At 41.5% G+C, this 24,984-nt stretch overlaps 2 protein-coding genes across 2 annotated transcripts in view; both read right to left on the bottom strand.

The window, feature by feature from the left end:
• LOC124254575 (sialin-like) overlaps positions 1-13,134 on the bottom strand; it is a 33,147-nt gene extending 20,013 nt beyond the window's left edge. Inside the window, exon 1 of the mRNA XM_046688412.1 lies at positions 12,908-13,134. Within this exon, the coding sequence (XP_046544368.1) occupies positions 12,908-12,968 (61 nt within the window). The 5' untranslated portion in view covers positions 12,969-13,134. The remainder of the gene's footprint in view (positions 1-12,907) is intronic.
• Positions 13,135-16,908: 3,774 nt separating this feature from the next.
• On the bottom strand, positions 16,909-22,339 carry LOC124254860 (probable protein S-acyltransferase 13). The gene is made up of 2 exons (XM_046688717.1): positions 22,232-22,339; positions 16,909-18,036 (listed from the first exon to the last, which is right to left on the bottom strand). Exon 2 carries the CDS (start codon positions 18,021-18,023, stop codon positions 16,980-16,982), a length of 1,044 nt encoding a protein of 347 aa, XP_046544673.1. The 5' UTR covers positions 18,024-18,036; positions 22,232-22,339; the 3' UTR covers positions 16,909-16,979.
• Positions 22,340-24,984: the final 2,645 nt, after the last annotated feature.

Genomic DNA, 24,984 nt, shown 5'->3' with positions numbered 1-24,984 from the left:
AGGTGACGTAACACAATATAGCGGTCTTCTGCTTGTGACGTCACACGTGGTCTACCCGGTCGGGGACGGTCAGCTGTGAAGCGCGTTCATTGCAGTGTCCGTAGATTATGGATTGTCCGGAGACTGCATCCCATCACCCTCGCAACCTCAGCTACGGACGTACTCGTGTGCAGCATGCCAACGGTACGTTCACGCTGAACATTAGACAGTCGTGGCATTGAAATTGACAGTATCAATTCTTGTTGAACTTGTTTTCCTGGTTTTCACCTGGTTTGACACACTGTTTGGTCACGTGGACACACTTTTGGTCCAAAACTCGTTTGCATGTGCTACGGTGCACGTGGGCATTGATGTGCGGGCATTCGTGTTGGGAACAGCCACACGCTTGTAGCTCCTGTTACCTTCTTACAATAGGCGAAAGTAATGAAGCCACATGTTTGGAGCCCTCGAATCGCGTTAAAAGAACGGCAAACAAGATATGAAATGCTACCAAGGATGCTGGGTAGGGAGGGATATGTGACGTGTTCTCAAGCATATGACATTGCATATATATAGTGAGTGAGATTTTACACCCACTTACAATGACAGACTAAAAAGAGACCTTGCAACATTGTCTAGTTAATTTCAAAATATATCACTCAAAAATTTAAACAAATGTGTCAAACAATTCAAGATATTTACAAATAACATAAGTAAAGGTACTTAGATGATTATAACACAATATGGTTTCTACAATATTTTAACTACTTGAAAGCAAGACAGCATGAAATTATTGCAGCGAAAGACGTTTTACATGATATTAATGAAAGATGATGTTTTATTGCATATAACCACTTCTTAAAAATCAAAATTCAATGTCAATATATTAGATATAAATATTTATGGTAAAGCTAGGGAGACCTGTGAATAGCAACGAACTTCCACGTGCTTGTTGATGCTGTGCAGCATTGTTTGTGACTCGTCCACCCGGCATCGTTCAGATCATACTATCCGTCACTCGAACTCTCATACCAAATATTCGATTAGTCAACTACATTCCGAGCATCGAAAACTGATTCCTAACTGCACATCAAAAATATCTTCCAGCAATTCCTCACCCCTTTCGCTTTAACCCACAATATTGTGAAAATCGTTCGTAAAATCAAGCTAACTCGACATGATGTCAATCGCCCAAACCAGTCAAGACCGCGACAAAATTTAAGCGCCCTATTGCATTGTCAATTTTATATTGATCGTTTAATTAATAGTTTAATTATGATGATGAACTTATTCGCCAGTATGTCCAATATGTGAAGGAATTATAAACTAATGACCGAAGCTACTCAGACTGGGTCACATGACTGCATTGTTACTGCGTACTGAACCAGCTGAGAGACAGGATGTATTGTTTCCACTAACAACAGTCGCGGGGATGATTTTACATTCAATCTAATTTAAACAAATTTTATTTTATTTTCGGCAGTTTCTAGACCAACTGCCTGATCAATTGGAGGTGAGGTGAGGTGAAATTGGGTTTAACGTCGTGCTTGAGAATATTTCGCTCATATCACGACGTGCATGTGTGTGTATGTGTATGTGCGGCTGCTTGTACTAGCCCAGACTTAAGCTGGTTTTATAGTGCTAGCCCACTGAGATACATTATACTGACTTTAAGCCGAACAGTCCTTGTTGTACCAGATCAACAAGTACCATATTTTAACGTCTTTTGGTATGACGCGGCCGGGGATCGAACCCGCGACCTTCCGCTCTCCGGGCGGACGCTCTAACCACTATACCACGGAGGCGGTCTGATCAATTTTTTTTAAACTTATGTATCTATTACCCACGAACGCGAGGAAAACAGAACATAAATCTTTGAAAGATACTAGACGATCCATACCCACAGATCAATGAAGAGTTGACATGTATTCTAATTTGCGTATAAACTTATGTCTTCATTGCCAACGGACAAACGCGAGAAAAATGTAAGATCATCTTAAGGACTTTAGAGAACTATAGCCATTTTTCTCAAATGTGTTGCATCTGTGAGGAGTCTGTATTTAGAGAAGGTGAGTCTGGATCGCGTCCCCTTGTGTTACTGACAGTTAAAAGGACCCCGGAGTCTATTATTGATAATGTACGCACAACAATATTCACATATTCAGCCATACATCGCGTTAACCATGCATAAAAGATCGTTAAAAAAGACCCCAATGTATATATCATCAATAATTCATACACAGCACTAAATTCACATATTCAACCATGTATTTTGGGAACGTTTGATTTATTCCTGTTTTACGTGGGACATTGCATCGCGTTGTCTAATACTATTTCTTTCATAATGGTAGAAAACTATGGAATCCGAGAAGGGACATTGTGGCGTTGTCGCCCTCTCAAAAAACAGCAAAATGAGGCAAAATTAACCAAAGCGCGACAATGCGACAACGCGACATTTCGGCCATTTGTCGCATTGTCGCAATGTCGCATGTCGCGTTTTGAATAATATTTTTCTATTCCTCCAAAGGGCGATAATGCGACATAGCGACAATTTTCAAGGTCAAAATATGTCCCGTTGTCGCATTGTCGCCCTATCTAAGATGTGTGATAAAAGCCTAAAAATGCGCGACAACGCGACATATTGAATATGTCGCATTGTCGCCCTTTTCGATTACCGGTGCGCATGCGTAGAAAGTCAATTAGACTACGCATGCGCAGAGAATGTTATACTCTATTTCAGTCTTCGCTGGTCTTCCGTTACCTCCAATGGTTTTAAAATGAAGTAGTACTCGTAATGGCAATAGGAGATGCTTTTCTTGAACTTAATGCAAATCTTTCATTGTTGCTTTGAAAATTATTTTATATATTGTTAATGTATTTAGCCAGTCAAGTGTGTTTTAGCAGCAAGACAGTGTGTTTCATTTTCAGGAGCACACGATGGCCCTGTCATTCAAGGCGGGGCAATTTGCTGTGCAGAGTTGTGTCTCTTTGTCACACCAGAAAATTAGGATCATAGGTTCGAATCCCAGTACCATACACATTCATCACTTTGGACATTTCACCAATATCAAGCTGACAGGTTGTGAAAAACTGAAATATTGTTACAGTTCAGGCCACATCAACATAAACATCGCTTGGCAGAGTTGCGTACCCCTGTGCCAAAACCAACCCTCACTCACTCACTCACTCACTGTTTGGGACAGTTTGGCTCCCTGACAGAGCTCACTTCAAGTTTGGGGAGTCCTGTTTCATTACGACGTCCTGTGATGAATTTGTCCGAGATCTGCCTCTGTTCAATCCTATTGGATGGATAACCAGGCCATGATTGCCATGATTCACAATATATCGATAATGATACTATACCCAGCGATACACATGTACATGCATCGTTTCAAACAATCATAATAATTTTCAGCAAAATTGCCAATTTGAATACATCCATTCCATTAACCAACGACTCTTAACCCACAGATTTCACAGCCACATGTGCGTTCATTTATTATTGTTCTGAGTGCGATCCCTGGGTTTCTCAGCCTTTCAAACCATCCAAAAGTAATCATGCTTGTGACAGTTTTCAAATTTCGCCGTAACTAATAAAACGCGACAATGCGACATTTTGATGACATGTCACGTTGTCGCATTGTCGTGTGTCGCGCTTCGTTAAAATATTGACTCTCATTATAACCACAGGAGTTCGAATCACTGTTTGGACATTAATTTTAAACAATCTAAATCTAGACCTTTGCAATCTTATATTGTTTTTATATGTTATGATTAACGTATATTTCAAATTTGAACGAGATCAGTGAAGAAATGGATTCTACTGCTACATTCATTACATAAAATACACAAGGGGTGACACTCGCGATGCTCAAAACCTGATCGAAAACCGGACAGCCCGACTATTCTAACGTGCGGTTCAATCACAACTTACGTTTTTCTCAATGTAAAGTCACTGATTATGTGTTCAACTATGTTTGTATGCACAGCCCTAAAGTATAATAAACTAACATCACTGATTATGTGTTGAACTATGTTTGTATGCACAGCCCTAAAGTATAATAAAGTAACATCACTGATTGATTATGTGTTGAACTATGTTTGTATGCACAGCCCTAAAGTATAATAAAGTAACAGAACTATGTTTGTATAAGCCCTAAAGTATAATAAATAACATCACTGATTATGTGTTGAACTATGTTTGTATGCACAGCCCTAAAGTATATCTATTCTAATATCACCAGGGTTATCATGATCAAAATGATCAATATACATGTATAGCAAATGTATACTCTGATACTGGCTTCAAGCCATAAAAACTACAGTACTCGGGACAAGTTTCATTTGAAAAAAAACCAAAAATAGTGGACTGTGCATCTGTCTTAAAAGTTTATCTTCAAATATATGTACTTTTAAGGCAATGCATGTATTTTTATGGTAGTGTATTAGCATACTGATCATACTGTGTATTTTTATATATTCATTTTAGTAAAATAGTGTGTCAAATCCATTGTATTCAGCAGTATAATTGTGTGTATTTTTATATACAGATCATTTGATTCCCCATGTTTATTCAGACAACATTCTTCGAAAAAAGGTGTGTACATGTACATGGGTGGATCTGTTTAATATTATTACAAATTATATGTAGTACAAAGTAACTCAAGATAAGGAATATATTTTTCTGTATTATGTTACTGAGAGCCGACAATTTTACAAGCACACCCGCAGTTAAAAAACAATGGTTTGAACTTTATCAATTATTTCCTCATAATACATTAGAAAAGAATTAGATAATAAATGGCTTTTTCAGTGTCCAAGCGTTAGCGCAGCTGACCCTGGGAACCAGGCTGAGCCGTTTTCTGTTTCCGAGTCATTAAAAAAAACCGGAAACTGTCGATGTTTATCGAAGAGAGGCCAAACAGTGATTCGAAACCCTGTGTTTCATTTAGCAGCGTTCAACCAACTATAATCACATCCAAAATGTAAACACAATAGGATTATCTCCTAACTATAGTCAATATTTTAACAAAGCGTGACACGCGACAATGCGACAACGCGACATTTTGATGAAATGCCGCGTTGTCGCATTGTCGCGTTTGTAGCCTATACGTTATAATGCATACTACACTTATATATTATTCTAAGATGCTTAGCGCTTAGAATTATCGAACAAAAAATACATTATCAGACAATAAAGGTATAGTTTTGATGACGTAACAATTGAATGACGTTATCCCGTCACTGCGCCATTCTAGTGTGCCCCCTCGTAATCGAACCATTTTACATTACGTCACAATGTAAGCGACGTCACGATGCATGTCAGTTGTCATCGCCTCGTACAGCCTCCTACAGTAAACTACTGCGTTGCATCCCGTTTCTTGGTTTGCAGTTGCTTCACTCACCTAACATCACTGGTGGAAACATTACGTTTATGTTTTCTGACATTTTAAATTTCTCAATTCGACTCGCAAGTTTTCAGCGACACGGTAACGTTCGCAATGTTTACATTCCCACAATGCAATCGTGGAATGTCGCTAGACTACTCAGCTTCGTCTGGATGTACTGATCTAAACATACGTTGGTAGTAGAAATGCGACGTTCACATGGTTTACGTTAATCACAGATGTAATTAAAATACTTTATAGAAGATATTTAATCCGAACGTAAACCGCCATGAAACTGTTTATCATTTGTTTTTCTGGTAACGTTCGTCTTAACGTAGGGGGGCAGACACATCAATAGAACAGCGCGCCAGTTAGCCCTGTGCGAGGATTCTTAATTTAGGTCACCGACACCGTCGTTTGAAAGCGCGACATCGCGACAATGCGACAACGCGACATTTTGATGTCGCGTGTGGCGTTTTATTAGTTACGTCGGAATTTAAAAACTATCACAAGCATGATTATTTTTCGATGTTTTTAAAGGGCTGAGATATCCAGGGATCGAACTCAGAACAATAATAAATGAACGTACATGTGGCCGTGAAGTCTGTGGGTTAAGAGTCGTTGGTTAATGGAATGGATGTATTCAAACTGGCCAATTTGCTGAAAATTATTATGATTGAGTAGGTGTATGTTTGAAACGATACAAGTACATGTGTATCGCTGGGTATAGTATCGTATGAGAAAATTATCGATATATTGTGAATAATGGCATGTCCAGGATTAATTATATAGGATTCAAATAGAATTGAAAAATAGACATCACAACACATTATTGTAAAGAAATACCTTGCTAATTTACCAAGCTCCCTAAACCTTGAGTGAGTGGAGCGGAGTGGAGGGGAGGGAGGGTTGGTTTCTGGCACTCCAAGGGTACGCAACTCTGCCAAGCGATTTCATCGTTTTTAATATCATAATGATAACAGTCCATTTGTATGGCGTTTTCCCAAGAAGAATATCACGTTCAAAGCCGAACTTAACTGCCTTTGAGGGGCTGGATGGTTAAGTAATATCACCATCTCATCCTACCAGGTATCCATCCACTGCTGGCTGAACAGAGGCAGATCTCGGACAAATTCATCAGCGTCGGACAGGACTGTCCCAAGAAAATCTGCCAGGAGCCAAACTGTCGAACATAGTAACCCATTCGAGGACTTCACCTGATGTTTATGCCGATGTGGCCTGAATTTTAACAATATTTCAGTTTTTCACAACCTGTCAGCTTGATATTAGTGAAATGTCCAAAGTGATGAATGTGTATGGTGCTGGGATCCGAACCTATGATCATAGTTTTCTGGTGCGACTAAGAGACACAACTCTGCACAGCAAATTGCCCCGCCTTGAATGACAGGGCCATCGTGTGCCGTCATTACAATGAATAGTACATCTGATAATTGTCTTGCTGCTAAAACACACTTGACTGGCTAAATACATTAACAATATATAAAATAATTTTCAAAGCAACAATGAAAGATTTGCATTAAGTTCAGGAAAAGCAGCCCCCATTGCTATTACGAGTACTACTTCATTTTAAAAACCATTGGAGGTAACAAAAGACCAGTGAAGTCTGAAATAGAGTATAACTTTTCCTGCGCATGCGTAGTCTAATTGACTTTCTACGCATGCGCACCGGTAATCGAAAAGGTCGACAATGCGACATATTCAATATGTCGCGTTGTCGCATTGTCGCGCATTTTTGGGCTTTTTTCACACATCTTAAATGGGGCGACAATGCAACAACGCGACATATTTTGACCCTTAAAATTATCGCTATGTCGCAATGTCACCCTTTGGAGGTATAGAAAATTATTATTCAAAACACGACATGCATCAATGCGACAACGCGACATTTCGGCCATTTGTCGCATTGTCGGGCTTTGGTTAAATTTGCTTCATTTTGCTGGTTTTTTGAGAGGGCGACAACGCGACAATGTCCCTTCTCGGATTCCATAGAAAACCGAAGTTGACAGTGAAAACATGTCTGACTATGACGATTAGCCCCAACATCTTTAAGTTACTACACAGACTTATCATATCTATTAGACGCTATATGAACATTATGCAAAGCGATGGCCAGCAATGAATATCGTGGTGGTTGGGGCATGATACTTTGATACGGGTCCTTTCCATATTTAGAATGTTAGAACGTTAACCCATGTAGCCGTTAACCTGTTTCGACTCCAAGCTCGTCAAACCTGTCGGACAAGGAACGGGATCAGGTTTGTATTCAGGATCTGAACATTTTTACAGTGTGAAATAACTAGCACATGTAGCATGTCTAATTGTTTTGGTAACAAGTGACAGACGGCCAACATTTCATTTAACGAAGACAGAATTCGAGGAGCACTTTCACTTATTTCATCCTGTCGAGGCGATATTGGCTCAAAATATCAACATCTGGGAGCAACGTCATGGAAAGAATACTTCTCGCTGTATGTCAGTTTCCTAATTCCTTATAGCAGTGAATAAAGTAGCTGTAAGACAGTGTTATCGCTTTTGTCTAAACTTCTACACCGATGTGACTTACTTGAAATTTCAAATTATGAATAACGCAAAATCAAAATCTCCAAACGCATGGTGCATCAACCAGATTATCTGTGGTTTTAAATTGAAAATATTTCCGTGTTTCGTCATGTTTGACCAAGAACTAAACTAGTGCTCAAAAGAAAGTATACAGTGTGTTTGACCAAACTTGAAAAGAAAAGAAATTTAAGCATAATATAAATGAACATCTGTTTAATTTCAATAAAGTATTCAATTCTAAAGCAAATGTTCACAATTTCATTTCATACAAAGCCGAAACTACGGTTTGACTGACAGTGAGAGACACGTAGTGTCACTTTCTGAACTTTTACACAAATCAACACAGGCGGGTTTTTCTGGACAATGTCATCAAATGTTGAATCAATAGTGAGTGTGACCACCATTGGCTTAAATACACGCCCAAACTCGTCAACGCATTGATGACGTGAGACGACGAATGACGTTAGGCGTGATCCGTCGCCGTTCCTGTAGGAGACATTGTTCCGGTTGTTGAGCGGTGACAGTAGGCGCAAGTACTCTTCTGATATGTCTATCCAGGTAGTCCTATAAGTGTTCTATCGGATTCATGTCAGGAGAACATGCCGGTCACGGCAAACAACGATGTTAGCGTTATGCAGAAAGTGGTTTGTCCGTCTTGCTGTATGAGGCCTTGCGGTATCGTGTTGGTAGACAATGTCACATGGTTGTTGCTGGATAAATGGCAACACAAGTGGTCGCAAACCGTCATCCCTGTATCTTCGAGCATTCAGGTTGTCAGGAATAATCACAAGTCTCGTACTGAGATCGCCGTAAGTCCCTCCCCACAGCATCACACTATCGGGTCCAAATGGTAGGACTTGCTGAACGCAATTCGGAGCTAAACGTTCACCTACTCCTCTGTAAACACGAGCTCGGCCATCATTACTGTACAGGCAAAACCTACTGTCGTTGGTGAGACAGTGAATGAGTTTAGTTTTACGCCGCACTCAGCAATATTCCAGCTATATGGCAGCGGTCTGTAAATAATCGAGTCTGGACCAAACAATCCAGTGATCAACAGCATGAGCATCGATCTACGCAATTGGGATATCATGGCATGTGTCAACCAAGTCAGCGAGCCTGACCACCCGATCCCGTTAGTCGCCTTTTACGACAAGCATGGGTTACTGAAGATTCTAATATTCTAACCCGGATCTTCACGGGTCTCTCGTCAGTGAACATCACACATCGCCAATCACGCATCTGCCAACGTCGAACTCGCCTGGCCCATGCCAATCGACGACCGGCTTTGAAGAGTCAGATGCACTCCTCGGTAAGGTCGGCGCGCTCGAATACCACTGTACACTCGAATACCACTGTATGTCGACTGATACGGTGTCTTAGTGCCGTCGGGGCCGTGGGGTAGCCTAGTGGTTAAAGCGTTGGCTCATCACGCCGAAGACCCGGGTTCGAATCCCCACATGGGTACAATGTGTGAAGCCCATTTCTGGTGTCCCCCGCCGTGATGTTGCCTGGAATATTGCTAAAAGCGGCGTAAAACCAAACTCACTCAGTCAGTCAGTCCTAGTGCCGTCGCTGCCGCTGACGTCAATGTTACAAATACAATTCTCCTATTAATTGTCCGTATGTGGCGTTGACACACCAGTTCTAGGACTGTCTGACGTATTGCCTGTTTGTCTTAGTCGTTGCATCAGTGTGATGACAGTTGCTCGGGTGCAGTCGGAGGTTCTGGCAATAACGGTGTGGTTAGCTCCTTGTTGGACCATTCCGACAGCTCTCTCTCTCTTCAGATTTGCCTCAAACGTGGCATATGTTTTGTGTTCTTTTTACTTTTGTGTTGCTCACGTGTCGCATAGGCTGTTCTATACCGTCAGTATGCACGTGCATTCCGTGTTACATCAGAAAAAGTCGTTTTGGATTTTTTTAGACGTTTAGACGATTCGTTAACTTGTTTCGCCGTTTGTCCCCGGAAAGAATGGGTCTGTACGTGTGTGACATATCACTGCATTTATATTTTTGTGAAGTTTTAAGTGATAGTTTGCGGTGTATGGTTTCTTTTGAGCACTAGTTTACATACGCCTGTGATTTTGCCTGTTCTCAAAAGGCCACGAACTTGTATTAAAGAGCTCTTCCTGTCTGGATGGGATACCAGTGGGACTGATCTGGGGACAGTATGATATGTAGCTGACACGGTAACATGTTAACTGAACATTCCCTAAATAATACACGAGATACATTTGTGCGAGACCCCCTGTCACTGTGTTATAGTTTCAATATGTGGCATGATATAGCGAAAAGGGCTACACTTTAAACTTGGACAACTTGATGAGGTCATATCCGCATTCGGTTAAGCTGTCCATGAGTAACTGGTTGCGACCAACTCAACAACACATGTTTATATATATAACCGTGCTTGCTTGCTGGTATTCCCCATTCTATGTGTCATACTTGTATAAATTTAATGTACAATAATTATTACTTCGCGTTAACCTACATCTACTCATAAATACAGAACATTATCTAAGTCAAATTCATGGAGTTAAGTAAATGCATAAAATTGAATTTTTAAGATGATTTATATAACTTTCTTAGTTGGTTTGAAATATAAGAAACTGAGTGTATGTTGTTAGCGTGTGCACGATGGCAGCAGAATCATGGCGTCTTTATGCAGTGGAGTCTGAATGAGGCAAACCCATACTAGTTCATGTTATTTGGATACAATCGCCTTGTGACGAACATTGGGTACTGAGGACCAGGTCTACCCCAGAATCGCAATGTAGTGACTGAAATATATATGTATGAAATGACTGTGGAATATACACATTTGTTTAACGGATGTGTGTAATTTGTACATAAATGAACGAGGTACTGATGAGTATTAAAAAAAATGGATGAGTGCAAATTGTCATGAAACTTAAAACTGTCTTTGGATATCAACCATTAATCCGACTGTGATCCGATTTTGCAAAATGTAACACTGTAACACACATCATTCACTTGTTAGTATACACTGTAACACACACCAGTCATCCGTTAGTATACACTGTAACACACATCAGTCATCCGTTAGTATACACTGTAACACACACCAGTCATCCGTTAGTACACACTGTAACACACACCAGTCATCCGTTAGTATACACTGTAACACACACCAGTCATCCGTTAGTATACACTGTAACACACACCAGTCATCCGTTAGTATACACTGTAACACCACCCGTCAGTATAGTCATAACACACACCAGTCACCCGTTATACACTGTAACACACACCAGTCATCCGTTAGTATACACTGTAACACACACCAGTCATCCGTTAGTATACACTGTAACACACCACACCAGTCATCCGTTAGTATACACTGTAACACACATCAGTCATCCGTTAGTATACACTGTAGTATACACTGTATCACACACCAGTCACCCGTTAGTATACACTGTAACACACATCAGTCATCCGTTAGTATACACTGTAACACACACCAGTCATCCGTTAGTATACACTGTAACACACATCAGTCATCCGTTAGTACACACTGTAACACACACCAGTCACCCGTTAGTATACACTGTAACACACATCATTCATCCGTTAGTATACACTGTATCACACACCAGTCATCCGTTAGTATACACTGTATCACACACCAGTCATCCGTTAGTATACACTGTAACACACACCAGTCATCCGTTAGTATACACTGTAACACACACCAGTCACCCGTTAGTATACACTGTAACACACACCAGTCATCCGTTAGTATACACTGTAACACACACCAGTCATCCGTTAGTATACACTGTAACACACACCAGTCATCCGTTAGTATACACTGTATCACACACCAGTCACCCGTTAGTATACACTGTAACACACACCAGTCATCCGTTAGTATACACTGTAACACACACCAGTCATCCGTTACACTGTAACACACACCAGTCACCCACACTGTAACACACACCAGTCACCCGTTAGTAGACACTGTAACACACACCAGTCATCCGTTAGTATACACTGTATCACACACCAGTCATCCGTTAGTATACACTGTATCACACACCAGTCATCCGTTAGTAGACACTGTAACACACACCAGTCACCCGTTACTACACACTGTAACACACACCAGCCATCCGTTAGTATACACTGTAACACACATCATTCATCCGTTAGTATACACTGTATCACACACCAGTCAGTCCCGTTAGTATACACTGTAACACACACCACCAGTCATCCGTTAGTATACACTGTAACACACACCAGTCATCCGTTAGTATACACTGTAACACACACCAGTCATCCGTTAGTATACACTGTATCACACACCAGTCATCCGTTAGTATACACTGTAACACACACCAGTCACCCGTTAGTACACACTGTAACACACACCAGTCATCCGTTAGTATACACTGTATCACACACCAGTCACCCGTTAGTACACACTGTAACACACACCAGTCACCCGTTAGTATACACTGTAACACACACCAGTCATCCGTTAGTATACACTGTAACACACACCAGTCACCCGTTAGTATACACTGTAACACACACCAGTCATCCGTTAGTATACACTGTAACACACACCAGTCATCCGTTAGTATACACTGTATCACACACCAGTCACCCGTTAGTATACACTGTAACACACACCAGTCACCCGTTAGTACACACTATAACACACACCAGTCATCCGTTAGTATACACTGTAACACACACCAGTCACCCGTTAGTATACACTGTAACACACACCAGTCACCCGTTAGTATACACTGTAACACACACCAGTCACCCGTTAGTATACACTGTAACACACACCAGTCATCCGTTAGTATACACTGTAACACACACCAGTCACCCGTTAGTACACACTGTAACACACACCAGTCCTTGGCTGTAAGTTAACTACAATACGTGCCATATTTGATATTACAGCTTGCCCTTACCCGATTCTGTTTTATCTGAAGATATTTGTCTCTGAAGAAGAGGCGCCCGTTCATCCTCCATGTTGAAAGACACAAAGATCGAAACTACCCAAGTTGTGTAATGTCATTCCTGACAAACAGCATCATTGTTTCGGCCACAATTAGCACTGTCACAGGTTATCCATCTGAACTTGTCAACCCACGTGACAGATAAAGGCATCTCGAGACAGATAGTGGAAGGACCTTGTGACGTGCGTGTGACAGCAGCGGGGATCCGAGGTTGAACAGGACCTCGGTACGCGCGTGTGTGTGCTCACCATTTACACGTTACTGCCAATGGGGTTTCAGATAAAAAGAGTCCAAAGTACGTAATGATTCCTACTCCTATTAATGACGCGGTTATGGTAGAATGGAGATAAACATACTATGTTGGAAAATCAGAGGTACAGTACAACCAGAAATTATTGACAATTTAAAGATTGTAAGTTTCTTTTTTTTCACTTATTACTCACGTATTAAATGTGAATATTAGCAGAACATAACTCCAGATTCAAAGACAGGTGAACAGTTAGTATTTTGTCAAGTCACCATGGGCAGCAATGCAGGCTTCAATGCGGCGGGGCATACTACTGATCAAAGAACTTAGAAAGTCGCGGTCCATGCTGTCCCAATATCGGACCACCTCTTCTTTCATTTCAGCAATATTTGTCAGATTTTTCTTATTGACACTTTCCTTCATAAGTCCCCAAACATTTTCTATTGGATTTAGGTCAGGGCTATAGCTTGGCCAATCTAATAATGTCATATTTTAGGTCCGAAACCAGGCCTGTGAATGCTTTGAACGATGTTTTGGGTCGTTGTCCTGCTGGAAAATCCAAAAATTTCCATAGAACACATGAGCAGATGGAAGTAAATGTGCCTCGAGAATATCTGTGTACCGCTCACTGTTCATATTCCCTTCAAATACACAGAGGGGCGTTGCCCCTAACACAGATATGCCACCCCACACATTAAATTTCGGACTTTACTTTGGGCGCTGATACAAAGGTTTTTCAGACTGTTTGGTCCAGAATTCAGTGTATTAGGAAACAGCCACACAGAACTTTCATCATTGTCCCAGTTAAAATTTCTATGCTGTAAGCACCAGTTCAACCTTCGCTCCTTTTGTTCAGGTTTCATGATCGGTGATGGAATTCCACGAAATTATAATAGGTCTATTTTAAAAAAATTAAAAACCCGTCACCACTCGAATGTCTCCCAACAGGAAGGCCTTTGTCCAGCTGATAACTAACCTTTGCGTTCATATGCAACCGTTGGTTCGTCTCGATTACTCTACACATATAATCACGTTATATATCTCTGATTTTCCAACACAGTATGTATTTTTTTTTTTTAGAATGGCGATAAACTTACTGTGTTGGAAAATCAGAGGTATAAAACGAAACTCTAATAGCTCTAAATTTGATTTAAAACCAGAGACCATTATATGAAACCAAACGCTTAGTACCGTTCGTTTTAAATCAAATTTAGAGCTATTTTATGTCACTTGCCTAACGAGACGCCATATGTGCTACATGTGCTTCGTTTCAGGCAGAGATCAAACTGCATGAACACGGTCAAAGTGTGTGAAGTAATTGTCGTCATTCCGGGCTGGAAATAACCCTCAATTTCACACGAGTGTCTCCCAACAGGAAGACAAACTAACCTTTGCGTTCATATGCAACGGCTGGTTCGTTTGACGAAGTCCTGCACAGGGTGAAGGATTACATTCCTTTGCCACGCCAGAATGTGCTGAATATGGGTTCGAATTCTCGTGAACTAAGATGGAACATACCTGGAACCTTGACTTTCCAGCACTGTGTGTGTGTGTGCGCGTGTCCTTTTTGTCCTGAACATTTATTAAATGACCACTGAAAACGGGCGAAAATGAAGTGTGCAACCCCACCCCACCCCCTTTCTCAAGGGTGTGCATCCACCTTTCTCAAAAAGCTGTATCCGCCCTTGCGTGCCAGGTGGTTCCTTAACGTGATCAACCTCACCGACATGTCTCGTGTTGGATTTTTCCTGTAGCCCTCCACGCCACGGGCCGTTAAAGACAAAGAGCACTGCTGCTGAATCACAGACACGATGTACAGGTCACTGCCATACAGCTGCAGAATCACAGACACTGTGTACAGGTCACTGCCATACAGCTGCTGAATCACAGACACAGTGTACAGGTCACTGCCATACAGCTGCTGAATCACAGACACAGTGTACAGGTCACCGCCATACAGCTGCTGAATCACAGACACTGTGTACAGGTCACTGCCATACAGCTGCTGAATCACAGACACTGTGTACAGGTCACCGCCATACAGCTGCTGAATCACAGACACAGTGTACAGGTCACCGCCATACAGCTGCTGAATCACAGACACAGTGTACAGGTCACTGCCATACAGCTACAGAATCACAGACACAGTGCACAGGACACCGCCATACAGCTGCTGAAGCACAGACACGATGTACAGGTCGCCAGGTCGCCACAGGTCACCGCCATACAGCTGCAGAATCACAGACACGGTGTACAGGTCACTGCCATACAGCTACAGAATCACAGACACAGTGCACAGGACACCGCCATACAGCTGCTGAATCACAGACACGGTGTACAGGTCACCGCCATACAGCTGCTGAATCACAGACACAGTGTACAGGTCACCGCCATACAGCTGCTGAAGCACAGACACGATGTACAGGTCGCCACCATACAGCTGCTGAATCACAGACACAGTGTACAGGTCACTGCCATACAGCTGCAGAATCACAGACACAGTGCACAGGACACCGCCATACAGCTGCTGAAGCACAGACACGATGTACAGGTCGCCACCATACAGCTGCTGAAGCACAGACACGATGTACAGGTCACCGCCATACAGCTGCTGAAGCGCAGACACGATGTACAGGTCGCCGCCATACAGCTACAGAATCACAGACACTGTGTACAGGTCACCACCATACAGCTGCTGAATCACTGACACAGTGCACAGGTCACCGCCATACACCTGCAGAATCACAGACACAGTGGACAGGTCACCGCCGTACTGCTGCCGTGCATTGTGTGGGTATCAGACGTTCACCACTTGGCAAAACAAACGAGCTTGTATATACATTGTACTCACAAAACGTAATCAAGATTAATCAGGAATTCGAGCTCACGATCACAATCACGCCTAACGGTCACATAGCAAAATACTGCGCCTTGTACAACTGGACCGTCTGTGGTCCAACTATTTGTACAACAACGGATGGTATATAGGTATAAAATAGGATTAGATACAGATAAGTCTGTGGGAAACCACACAAACCTCCATGTTGTGTAAATACCATATTCGGTATATAAATATACTCCCTTTAATATATTGTGAATCTACAGAGATCAGTGGTCGCCTGAACAGTTGGTCTGAGAGAAATCATGTCCTACACAAGAGCCGTGTGTGCGTGCGTGCGTGCGTGCGTGCGTGCGTGCGTGCGTGCGTGCGAGATACGCACTGATTAACCGTATTGACTTATCAGGTTCTTTGTTAACGTTCCACACATAACGAAAATAGAGAGACTGAACAAACAAGGGGGTGAGACTATTTATTCAAAGATATATATATATGAAACTAAAGTGAAGTCAATGCTGTTTGGCATGAGGAATGTAGATGACAATAATATAAAGCTGCCCACAGTGACACGTTCATGGAAGAAGTATGATTTACACAGATTTTTCAGTAGTATCAAAACCTGGCAGTTCTAAAAAAGCATATTCGAACCAAGTATTAAGTGGGTTCTGGCGCAACCAAGGCAAGCAACTCTGCATATATCCAATTGAGAGACACAGATACCCACCACAACTTGAAATTAAAACGACCTTACTGATCCACCATGCTCGATAGGAAAAGCCAAATCCGTTTTCAGAAAGACTTTTTCTCTCTTTATTACAAGTATTAGGAACTTAATAACTTAACACAATATGGCACATTTAAATCTCTCTCTCTCTCTCTCTCTCTCTCTCTCTCTCTCTCTCTCTCTCTCTCTCTCTCTCTCTCTCAGCACTATAAAATCAAGATTTCGCCACCTTTCTTCTTTTCATGATTTTTATGCCATCCCAGGATTTCCCATCTTCTCTCTGACGAAAAATGATCTGCGCAGGAAATAGGAAATTTAGTCCCCAAAAGTCTCCGAAAACGCTTCGAAAGTTTTCATTGACGGGCCGAGTGCACTTGACATCCACCTTTTTAGCGATTTCATAAAGCGTAACACCTTGAGAAACAATTATCATTTGACTTACGAAATAAATGGACGCAATACAACCCATTGGAACTAATAGATGGGAATGGTAGATGAGCAGAAAGGTCTGAAGGTCAATATTACCAAAGAGCATTCTGTAAAACGTCACAGGAAGAAAGAAGTCAGAGACACAGGAAGTAGGTACAAATACGTCGTACAAATACTTTCCTGTAAAATAACCTGCCAAAAGGCCTATAATGGTTGAGTAGAACGCAAGGATTATAAAATAACGCTGGTTTTTAAACCCAATACAGGTCCCCACCATGAAACAGTGGTGGTCTCGTTTGATAATACACTTCTTGCAGTAGTCACAGTGGTGGGCCCGTGGCGGAATGTTCATTTGGCACGTAATACAATACACCCAGGACGACCAGTCATCCGTTTGGGAACTGTTGGGTATATTGCCATTTTTGTCCTGATTTGCGATTCTTCCTACAAAATGATCCGGGTTGTTCTCGCACACTGCCTCCACGTTGTATTCGGGACGATCTTTTGTCCTTCGAAACGACGTGTCGTACAACATGACGCAGAGCCAGTTGACCACGGCGTTAATGCAGAGGTAACAGACGCCCACCTTGATGTAATACTGGGTCCAGGGGTCATAATCTTGAAATATGTGGGGGACGAGGTACTTGAGAGATACGTAAAGTTGAGTTATGGCTTGAAAAGCAAACATTGCTCGGGTCAGGTATTTCACTTTGTCATCTTTAGGGTGTCCTTTGGCAAAATGGCGTCGTACCCTCTCCTTGAAGCTGAGTGTCCTGTTTGAGTCTGTTTCTATGGTAACTCGATGTGACGCCTGCATTACGTGAGGCATTTGGACTATTCGTCTGTGGGAGAAATGAAAAATGGAGAATATTTTAATTCTTTTGCATATAAAACAGTGAACGAAAAAGTAAAAGGACTGAATCCTGAATCCTGAACTATTAATGGAGAGTCAATCATCTTAGACAGATAGCGTTAATACAGCACATGTAATAACAAGTGTAATGAACACTAATACATCTCGGATACATCTGCAGATCTGTGTTTGTTGGGTGTTTAACACCACACTTAGCAACACCTCTGCTCTAAATGACGGCGATCTGTGAATGATGTAGACTGGACACATTCTCTTCCCACAGAGGTTACTTGACATATCTTCCTACGAACCTCTGTTCTAATACGACCATATTTCCTGGTTCTCGTAAAATCCCCTATCGGCCAAAAATCGCAACACGAATTATCTCCCTTCTTTCTATCCAATCAGAATACGTGTTACATCGACTTAGCTCCAACCTGACTAATACAAGCAAATGTGGGGCCACAAATATAAAAAATTGAGACGCCATCGATCCGCCATTACATGACTGAGTTCTGTCTAGAAGAAACGTTTGCGCATCGCACAGGTGAAGAGGTTCGAGTTTTCCCGAAGCATACGAAATTACCGAGGCCTTGCGAATGATCACTTTTGAAACAACGTCGCTGATTGCACAACTAAATCAGATTGCAACCAATCACGAATCCTGAATACTCACACCATAAAAGGGCCGTATTAGAACAGAGGTTCGTAGGAAGATATGACAAGTAACCTCTGTGGGAAGAGAATGGACTGGACAAGGCAATCCAGTGATTAACATCATGAGAGTTGATCCACGCAATATGTACCGATACGATAACATGCATCAACAAGGTCCGTGACTATGATCACACGACCCATCCGTAGTCGCTCCTAATACAAGAATGGGTTGCTTAAGACGAATCGTAGTAGGTTACACGTCATATCACTGCAGATTCAGTTACGCCACATCAGACTCCGAGTGATATCGACAGCTTTCTATCGGATGCCACAGACATAAAGGATGAATAGTACAGGTGTGCATAATGTTTTGTTGAGATTCATGTTAATGTCGTCGTGGGAATGAGAAAGTTTAGTTTGTCTGACACCGCTGAAAAACACCCATAGCCACTGGGGTACGAAGACACATCAATCAGTGAGTGAGCGAATATGGTTTTACGCCGCTTTTAGCAATATTCAAGCAATATCACGGCAGGGACACCAGAAATGGGCTGCACACATTGCACCCATGTGGGTACACATCAACCCATGAAGTCACCGAGTCTGGTTATCCGATCCACTTGATCGCCTCCTAAGACAAAGATAGTTTGCTGGGGGGTGGGCGAGGGTGCATGGTGGGGTGAATGACCAAACACAAATACTAACCCAACTTGTGAGTGAGTATGGTTTTACGCAGCTTTTAGCAATATTCCAGCTATATTACGGCGGGGGATACCAAAAATGGGCTTCACATATTTTTCCATGTGGGGAATCGAACCCGAGTCTTCGGCGTGACCACTAGGCTACCCTACCACCCAACTAAGCAACTGAGTACAAAATGAAGTACAAATTTGGGGGCCATGACCAATCGTAAAAGGAGCCCTCCCTCACTTTCTTCTTGTACCTTTGACAGATCAGCTATGAGAATATCTCACTTGCGCTTTACAAGGACCCCTAAAGGTTCAGGTTAGGATCTATCTTACGCTATACAAGGACCCCTAAAGGTTCAGGTTAGGATCTATCTTACGCTTTACAAGGACCCCTAAAGTTTCAGGTTAAGATCTATCTTACGCTTTACAAGGACCCCTAAAGTTTCAGGTTAGGATCTATCTTACGCTTTACAAGGACCCCTAGAGTTTCAGGTTAGGATCTATCTTACGCTTTACAAGGACCCCTAAAGTTTCAGGTTAGGATCTATCTTACGCTTTACAAGGACCACTAGAGTTTCAGGTTAGGATCTATCTTACGCTTTACAAGGACCCCTAAAGGTTCAGGTTAGGATCTATCTTGCGCTTTACAAGGACCCCTAAAGGTTCAGGTTAGGATCTATCTTACGCTTTACAAGGACCCCTAAAGTTTCAGGTTAGGATCTATCTTACGCTTTACAAGGACCCCTAAAGTTTCAGGTTAGGATCTATCTTACGCTTTACAAGGACCCCTAAAGAGTTTCAGGTTAGGATCTATCTTACGCTTTACAAGGACCCCTAAAGGTTCAGGTTAGGATCTATCTTACGCTTTACAAGGACCCCTAAAGGTTCAGGTTAGGATCTATCTTGCGCTTGACAAGGACCCCTAAAGGTTCAGGTTAGGATCTATCTTCAGCAACCGATGTTTGTTGTAAGAGGCGACCGTCGGGATCGCTGACTTGCTGGATTCATGCCATCGTATCCCAATTCCGCAGATCTATGTGCATGACGTCAATCACTGGACTGTCTGATCGAAACTTGATTATTTACAGACCGTCACCAAATAGCTGGAACATTGCTCAGTGCCTCGTAAAACAACAAACAAACCACACGCAAATAAATATCGGAACCTATTAAAATCCATCTTTCAACATTCACATACAGTGACTTATTATTAGTGGTGATGCATTTATCGAAAAAATATACATCGGATGTGTCATTCGAGTGAAAAATCTGTTTTATCACATGATGGGCAGATTTCTCAGTAGAATATAGAGAATGGATGAAAGACGGTAGCCACGGGGTCATTTACGGATCAATATGCAAATATGAAAGGTCGGGCAGGTGATCACAAACAAACATGGCGTCGCCCTTATGGTAGCCGATCGATTGGAAATTGACTGTCGTGGATCTGGACACATTGCTGGGGACATTGTTATGTGAATAACAAAAAGGATTTATGATATCGAAAATCTTAGACTATTAGGCCCTCACAAGTGTACGCAATTTGTGGGCATAAATTGTTAAGCAATGTCGGCGAGACTGCTATAAAGTGGGATCAGTGGCCAGGCCTGCAAGCGCGAACGAAGCCATTTTTTGTGTGTTAGCCCGTGAGGTTGTAAAACTAATATATTTAGATAGTATTTCATGGTGATCTTTAGCAAAATCATGTGTAAGCCCGGGCTTTATTTGATAATGGTAGCTACGTCCCTGGGCTGTACTTGTATACTTCGCTTGGGCGTTATCCCCCAAATTTAACAGTTGGCGTTGGCCGAGATGTTTCAACTTTCTGTCGTATTGTCACTGCGTGACACATCAAACTGAAGGTAATATCGTCATGACAGACCAAGCCTATTATACACTCATTGTTTATACTCATATATACACTGTTATGATTTCTACCCAAAACACTATCGCATGATCGCCCAAAGCTCGCTTCTACAGGAGATATCACTGCAATGGAATTACATCACAATGCATTGCATACGTTTGTGACGTCACTGATGACAACACTAATCCTTCAGCTGCTGACGTTGGTTAACTGTAATGTGAACTGTTTGAAAGGAATGGACCGTACATTTACTGTTAACTTATAACGATATTACACGTAGATCGTAGTAACTAACAAACTATCTGCATATGCATTACCAATAATGACATAAATTATATATACCCTGCAGGGTAATATGTTGTTGTACTCAAAGGTAAACAGAATCTCTCGTAATTATCTCACTTGTTTTATTACGTTAAAATTTTATAAACATGCAACTGTTAAGGACCGTTCATAATTTATGGCTAGGGGGATGATGATGATTGTTATGGAGAAACATGTACAATTTGAATCCCCTCCCCCCATTTTCTCCCCATTCCCATAATTTCTAAGTGTATTTTTGTAATATTTTTATGTACAAAATTTCTGACCCCCTAGTACATGTGTACAAAATTGATTATAACTACTCATATTTTAACATCGGTTATCTGCCATCAAACAGCCCAAGTCGCAGAGTACGTTCAGGGGAATTAACTCTTGTAGCCCTCGCACCGACGCTCAAACAGGGAAATATGTCTTCAGTATAGCGGTATCCTAAGATACATTTCGCGATCTTAGCAACAGACATTTCGTCAATGATGTATTAATCTTTAATCGGAATTTGTATTATGTTTTGAAAATGAGATAAGTGAATGAAATAAGAAACGCCCGATTCCACACAAAATTTAGAACTGGTCCACCATTAACGATTCGGCGATCGATCCAACAATGAACATGCGACCCGTGATTACAAGAAACGCATTAATTCTTACCTGCACCAGGGGATATTTCGTTAGATTTTAGTCCTGTGTCACAGCAGACAACACCACGGTGCTCCCGATATCGTGCATTGCCTGTTTAGTCTTGCACGGGAACGTTGGTTGTTGTGGTGTTGCCCCTGACAACCTCCCATTGATGTGAGCCAGTGCGTGTCAGAGTTCACAGGGTTACGCGTTGTAGCCGATTCATTGATAGAAACAGAATAGCAAGGTTGACTGTATTTCAAATCTACACACAGGCCTATTAAATTAGAAGGTTCCGTACGAGTTTACTAAGGTGGTGGCGATAACTACGAAACCATAGCAACCAGAGACCATCTTGATGTGGGATACTGAAAGCCTAGTAGATGCAGACCCAGGAGTATTCCCAAGCTGGAAAAGCTGGGCTATTTAGGCACCGAAGACTGGAAGCATTTTATTCTCCGAGATTCATATTCACAAAGTACACACTATACAAAGAACACAAGCAATTTGGTGACCCCCCACATGCTCATTTTACACTTCTATTCTATAATTCAAGATTACATTACATAATAACACTGTTTCTTAAATAGTTTAAGAAAGTTCAGACAACCTGTCCATGGAAGATCTCATTACGTTGACCCTAAGCAACCTCTCATCACTAATTTTAAGATAATGATGCATGGGGTTTTGCGATAAAAAAATCAGTTTCCTAATGATTAGGTTAGTGAGCTAAAATTGGACCTACACAAATATATCTGTATTTCAACCAGCAAAGGTAATTGGTCACCAAAATACTGCAAATCAAAAAGTGATGACTAATAGACACATAGGGAGCATACCTCAAATAAAGGTTATTAGAAGACTGCCCTTTGGGATTTCAATCCAAGTCACCAGCAACCTATCCACACACCACTGGGTATTCATACATGCCCTAAATTGTAGCAAACACGTACTTGTTTATCCCCTTCATGCTGAACATCAGGTAACAAGAAGTACTGTAGTGTAGCATTCTTTGGTAACGATGTAGCTAGGCATTAACCCTCAACCTTTAGCTTTCCTTGGTAACGATGTAGCTAGGCATCAACCCTCAACCTTTAGCTTTCTTTTGTAATGATGTAGCTAGGCATAAACCTCCGACCTTTAGCTTTCTTTTGTAATGATGTGGCTAGGCATCAACCCCCAACCTTTAGCTTTCTTTGGTAACGATGTAGCTAGGCATCAACCCTCAACCTTTAGCTTTCTTTTGTAATGATGTAGCTAGGCATCAACCCCCAACCTTTAGCTTTCTTTGGTAACGATGTAGCTAGGCATCAACCCCCAACCTTTAGCTTTCTTTGGTAACGATGTAGCTAGGCATCAACCCCCAACCTTTAGCATTCTTTGGTAATGATGTAGCTAGGCATAAACCCTCAACCTTTAGCTTTCTTTTGTAATGATGTAGCTAGGCATAAACCCCCAACCTTTAGCTTTCGTTGGTAATGATGTAGCTAGGCATCAACCCTCAACCTTTAGATTTCGTTGGTAATGGTGTAGCTAGGCATCAACCCTCAACCTTTAGCATTCATTGGTAATGATATGGCTGCATGGGCATCAACCCCCAACGTTCTGCTCCCTGGACAAATGCCCTACCACTAGATCAGAGTCGGTCCATCTGAGCAAGAGCTTGTGCTACAGTCATGAGTGAGTGAGTGTGTCAGTAAGGTGTTTTGCTTTAGCAATATTCCTGAAATATAACAGTGGGGTACATGTTTGGACTTCACACATTCAATGACTTGAAAGGTTGAACATCTATCAATATATGGTCTCTGGTTGAACTGAGCAAAATAGCTTGGTCTGAAAAACACAACAAAACAAAAGCAAACACAGCAATAAGTTTACTCTCAATGGTTTTATGATTCTCAACAAATAACCGATGTTACTTTCATCAACATAAAATCATATGAAAAAGATAGCTTTGAATATCCAGGCAATATATTGAAATTGGTCACTGAATGTAGTTTGTTTCCACATGACATCATAACATTTCACATAAACCATGAACACAAGGTGAATATGACACCCAATAACATTTCTGCAAGCTGGAAGTCAAACCCAGGCCATTTTCAGTGACAAGCAATCACAACTTTATGCCTAAACCAGACTTCCCTTAAATATACACTACCCAACACCAAGATTTCCACATACTATGTGAGTGTACAAAATGTATATAGCACAAGCTTGATTCTCTGTACATAATCATCAACCATCTGTGACCATTCGTGTTATTCCAGGACACCATTCCAGAACAAGCCAGTAAGGGACTCATGACCCTCTAGACAGGTAGCAACAGTTTTTTATGTAAAAGCAAATGGGCATAGCAGAATTTGAACTTCAGTGAATAGTTTCTCAACAGCATATCCTGAAAGCAAGTGGGATTTTATTAACATTTAGTTTGAGTCAAAGCCGCACTAACAAATGTTTCTGAACTAAAGAGATATCTACTCATAGTCATGTTATTTCAAAGTTTTGTATAAAATTATACACATCATTAAGAATGGACCCAGTTTTCATGCTGGGAAGGGAAGTTGACAAATGGACTTATTCAGGTTTGTAAGCAGGCTTGACAGTTTCCAGCAGTCACAGAAACCAGGATAATCAGGGTCGGATGACTGAGGATGCTACTGTCAACATGTGTATGTAGAGTAGATGATTGGTCCTTTACAACATTTCCTGTATCCCGGAAACACTTGGGTGTTAGTACCTCCTTCTCAACAATAACCAAGTTAATTCTATGGAACTATTAT

This window comes from Haliotis rubra, unplaced genomic scaffold, assembly GCF_003918875.1.
Source record: "Haliotis rubra isolate DU_JTF1 unplaced genomic scaffold, ASM391887v1 Scf115, whole genome shotgun sequence".
Classification (NCBI taxonomy): Eukaryota; Metazoa; Mollusca; class Gastropoda; order Lepetellida; family Haliotidae; genus Haliotis; species Haliotis rubra.
Note: the sequence above shows the minus strand (reverse complement) of the source record. Positions and strands in the feature narration are given on the sequence as shown.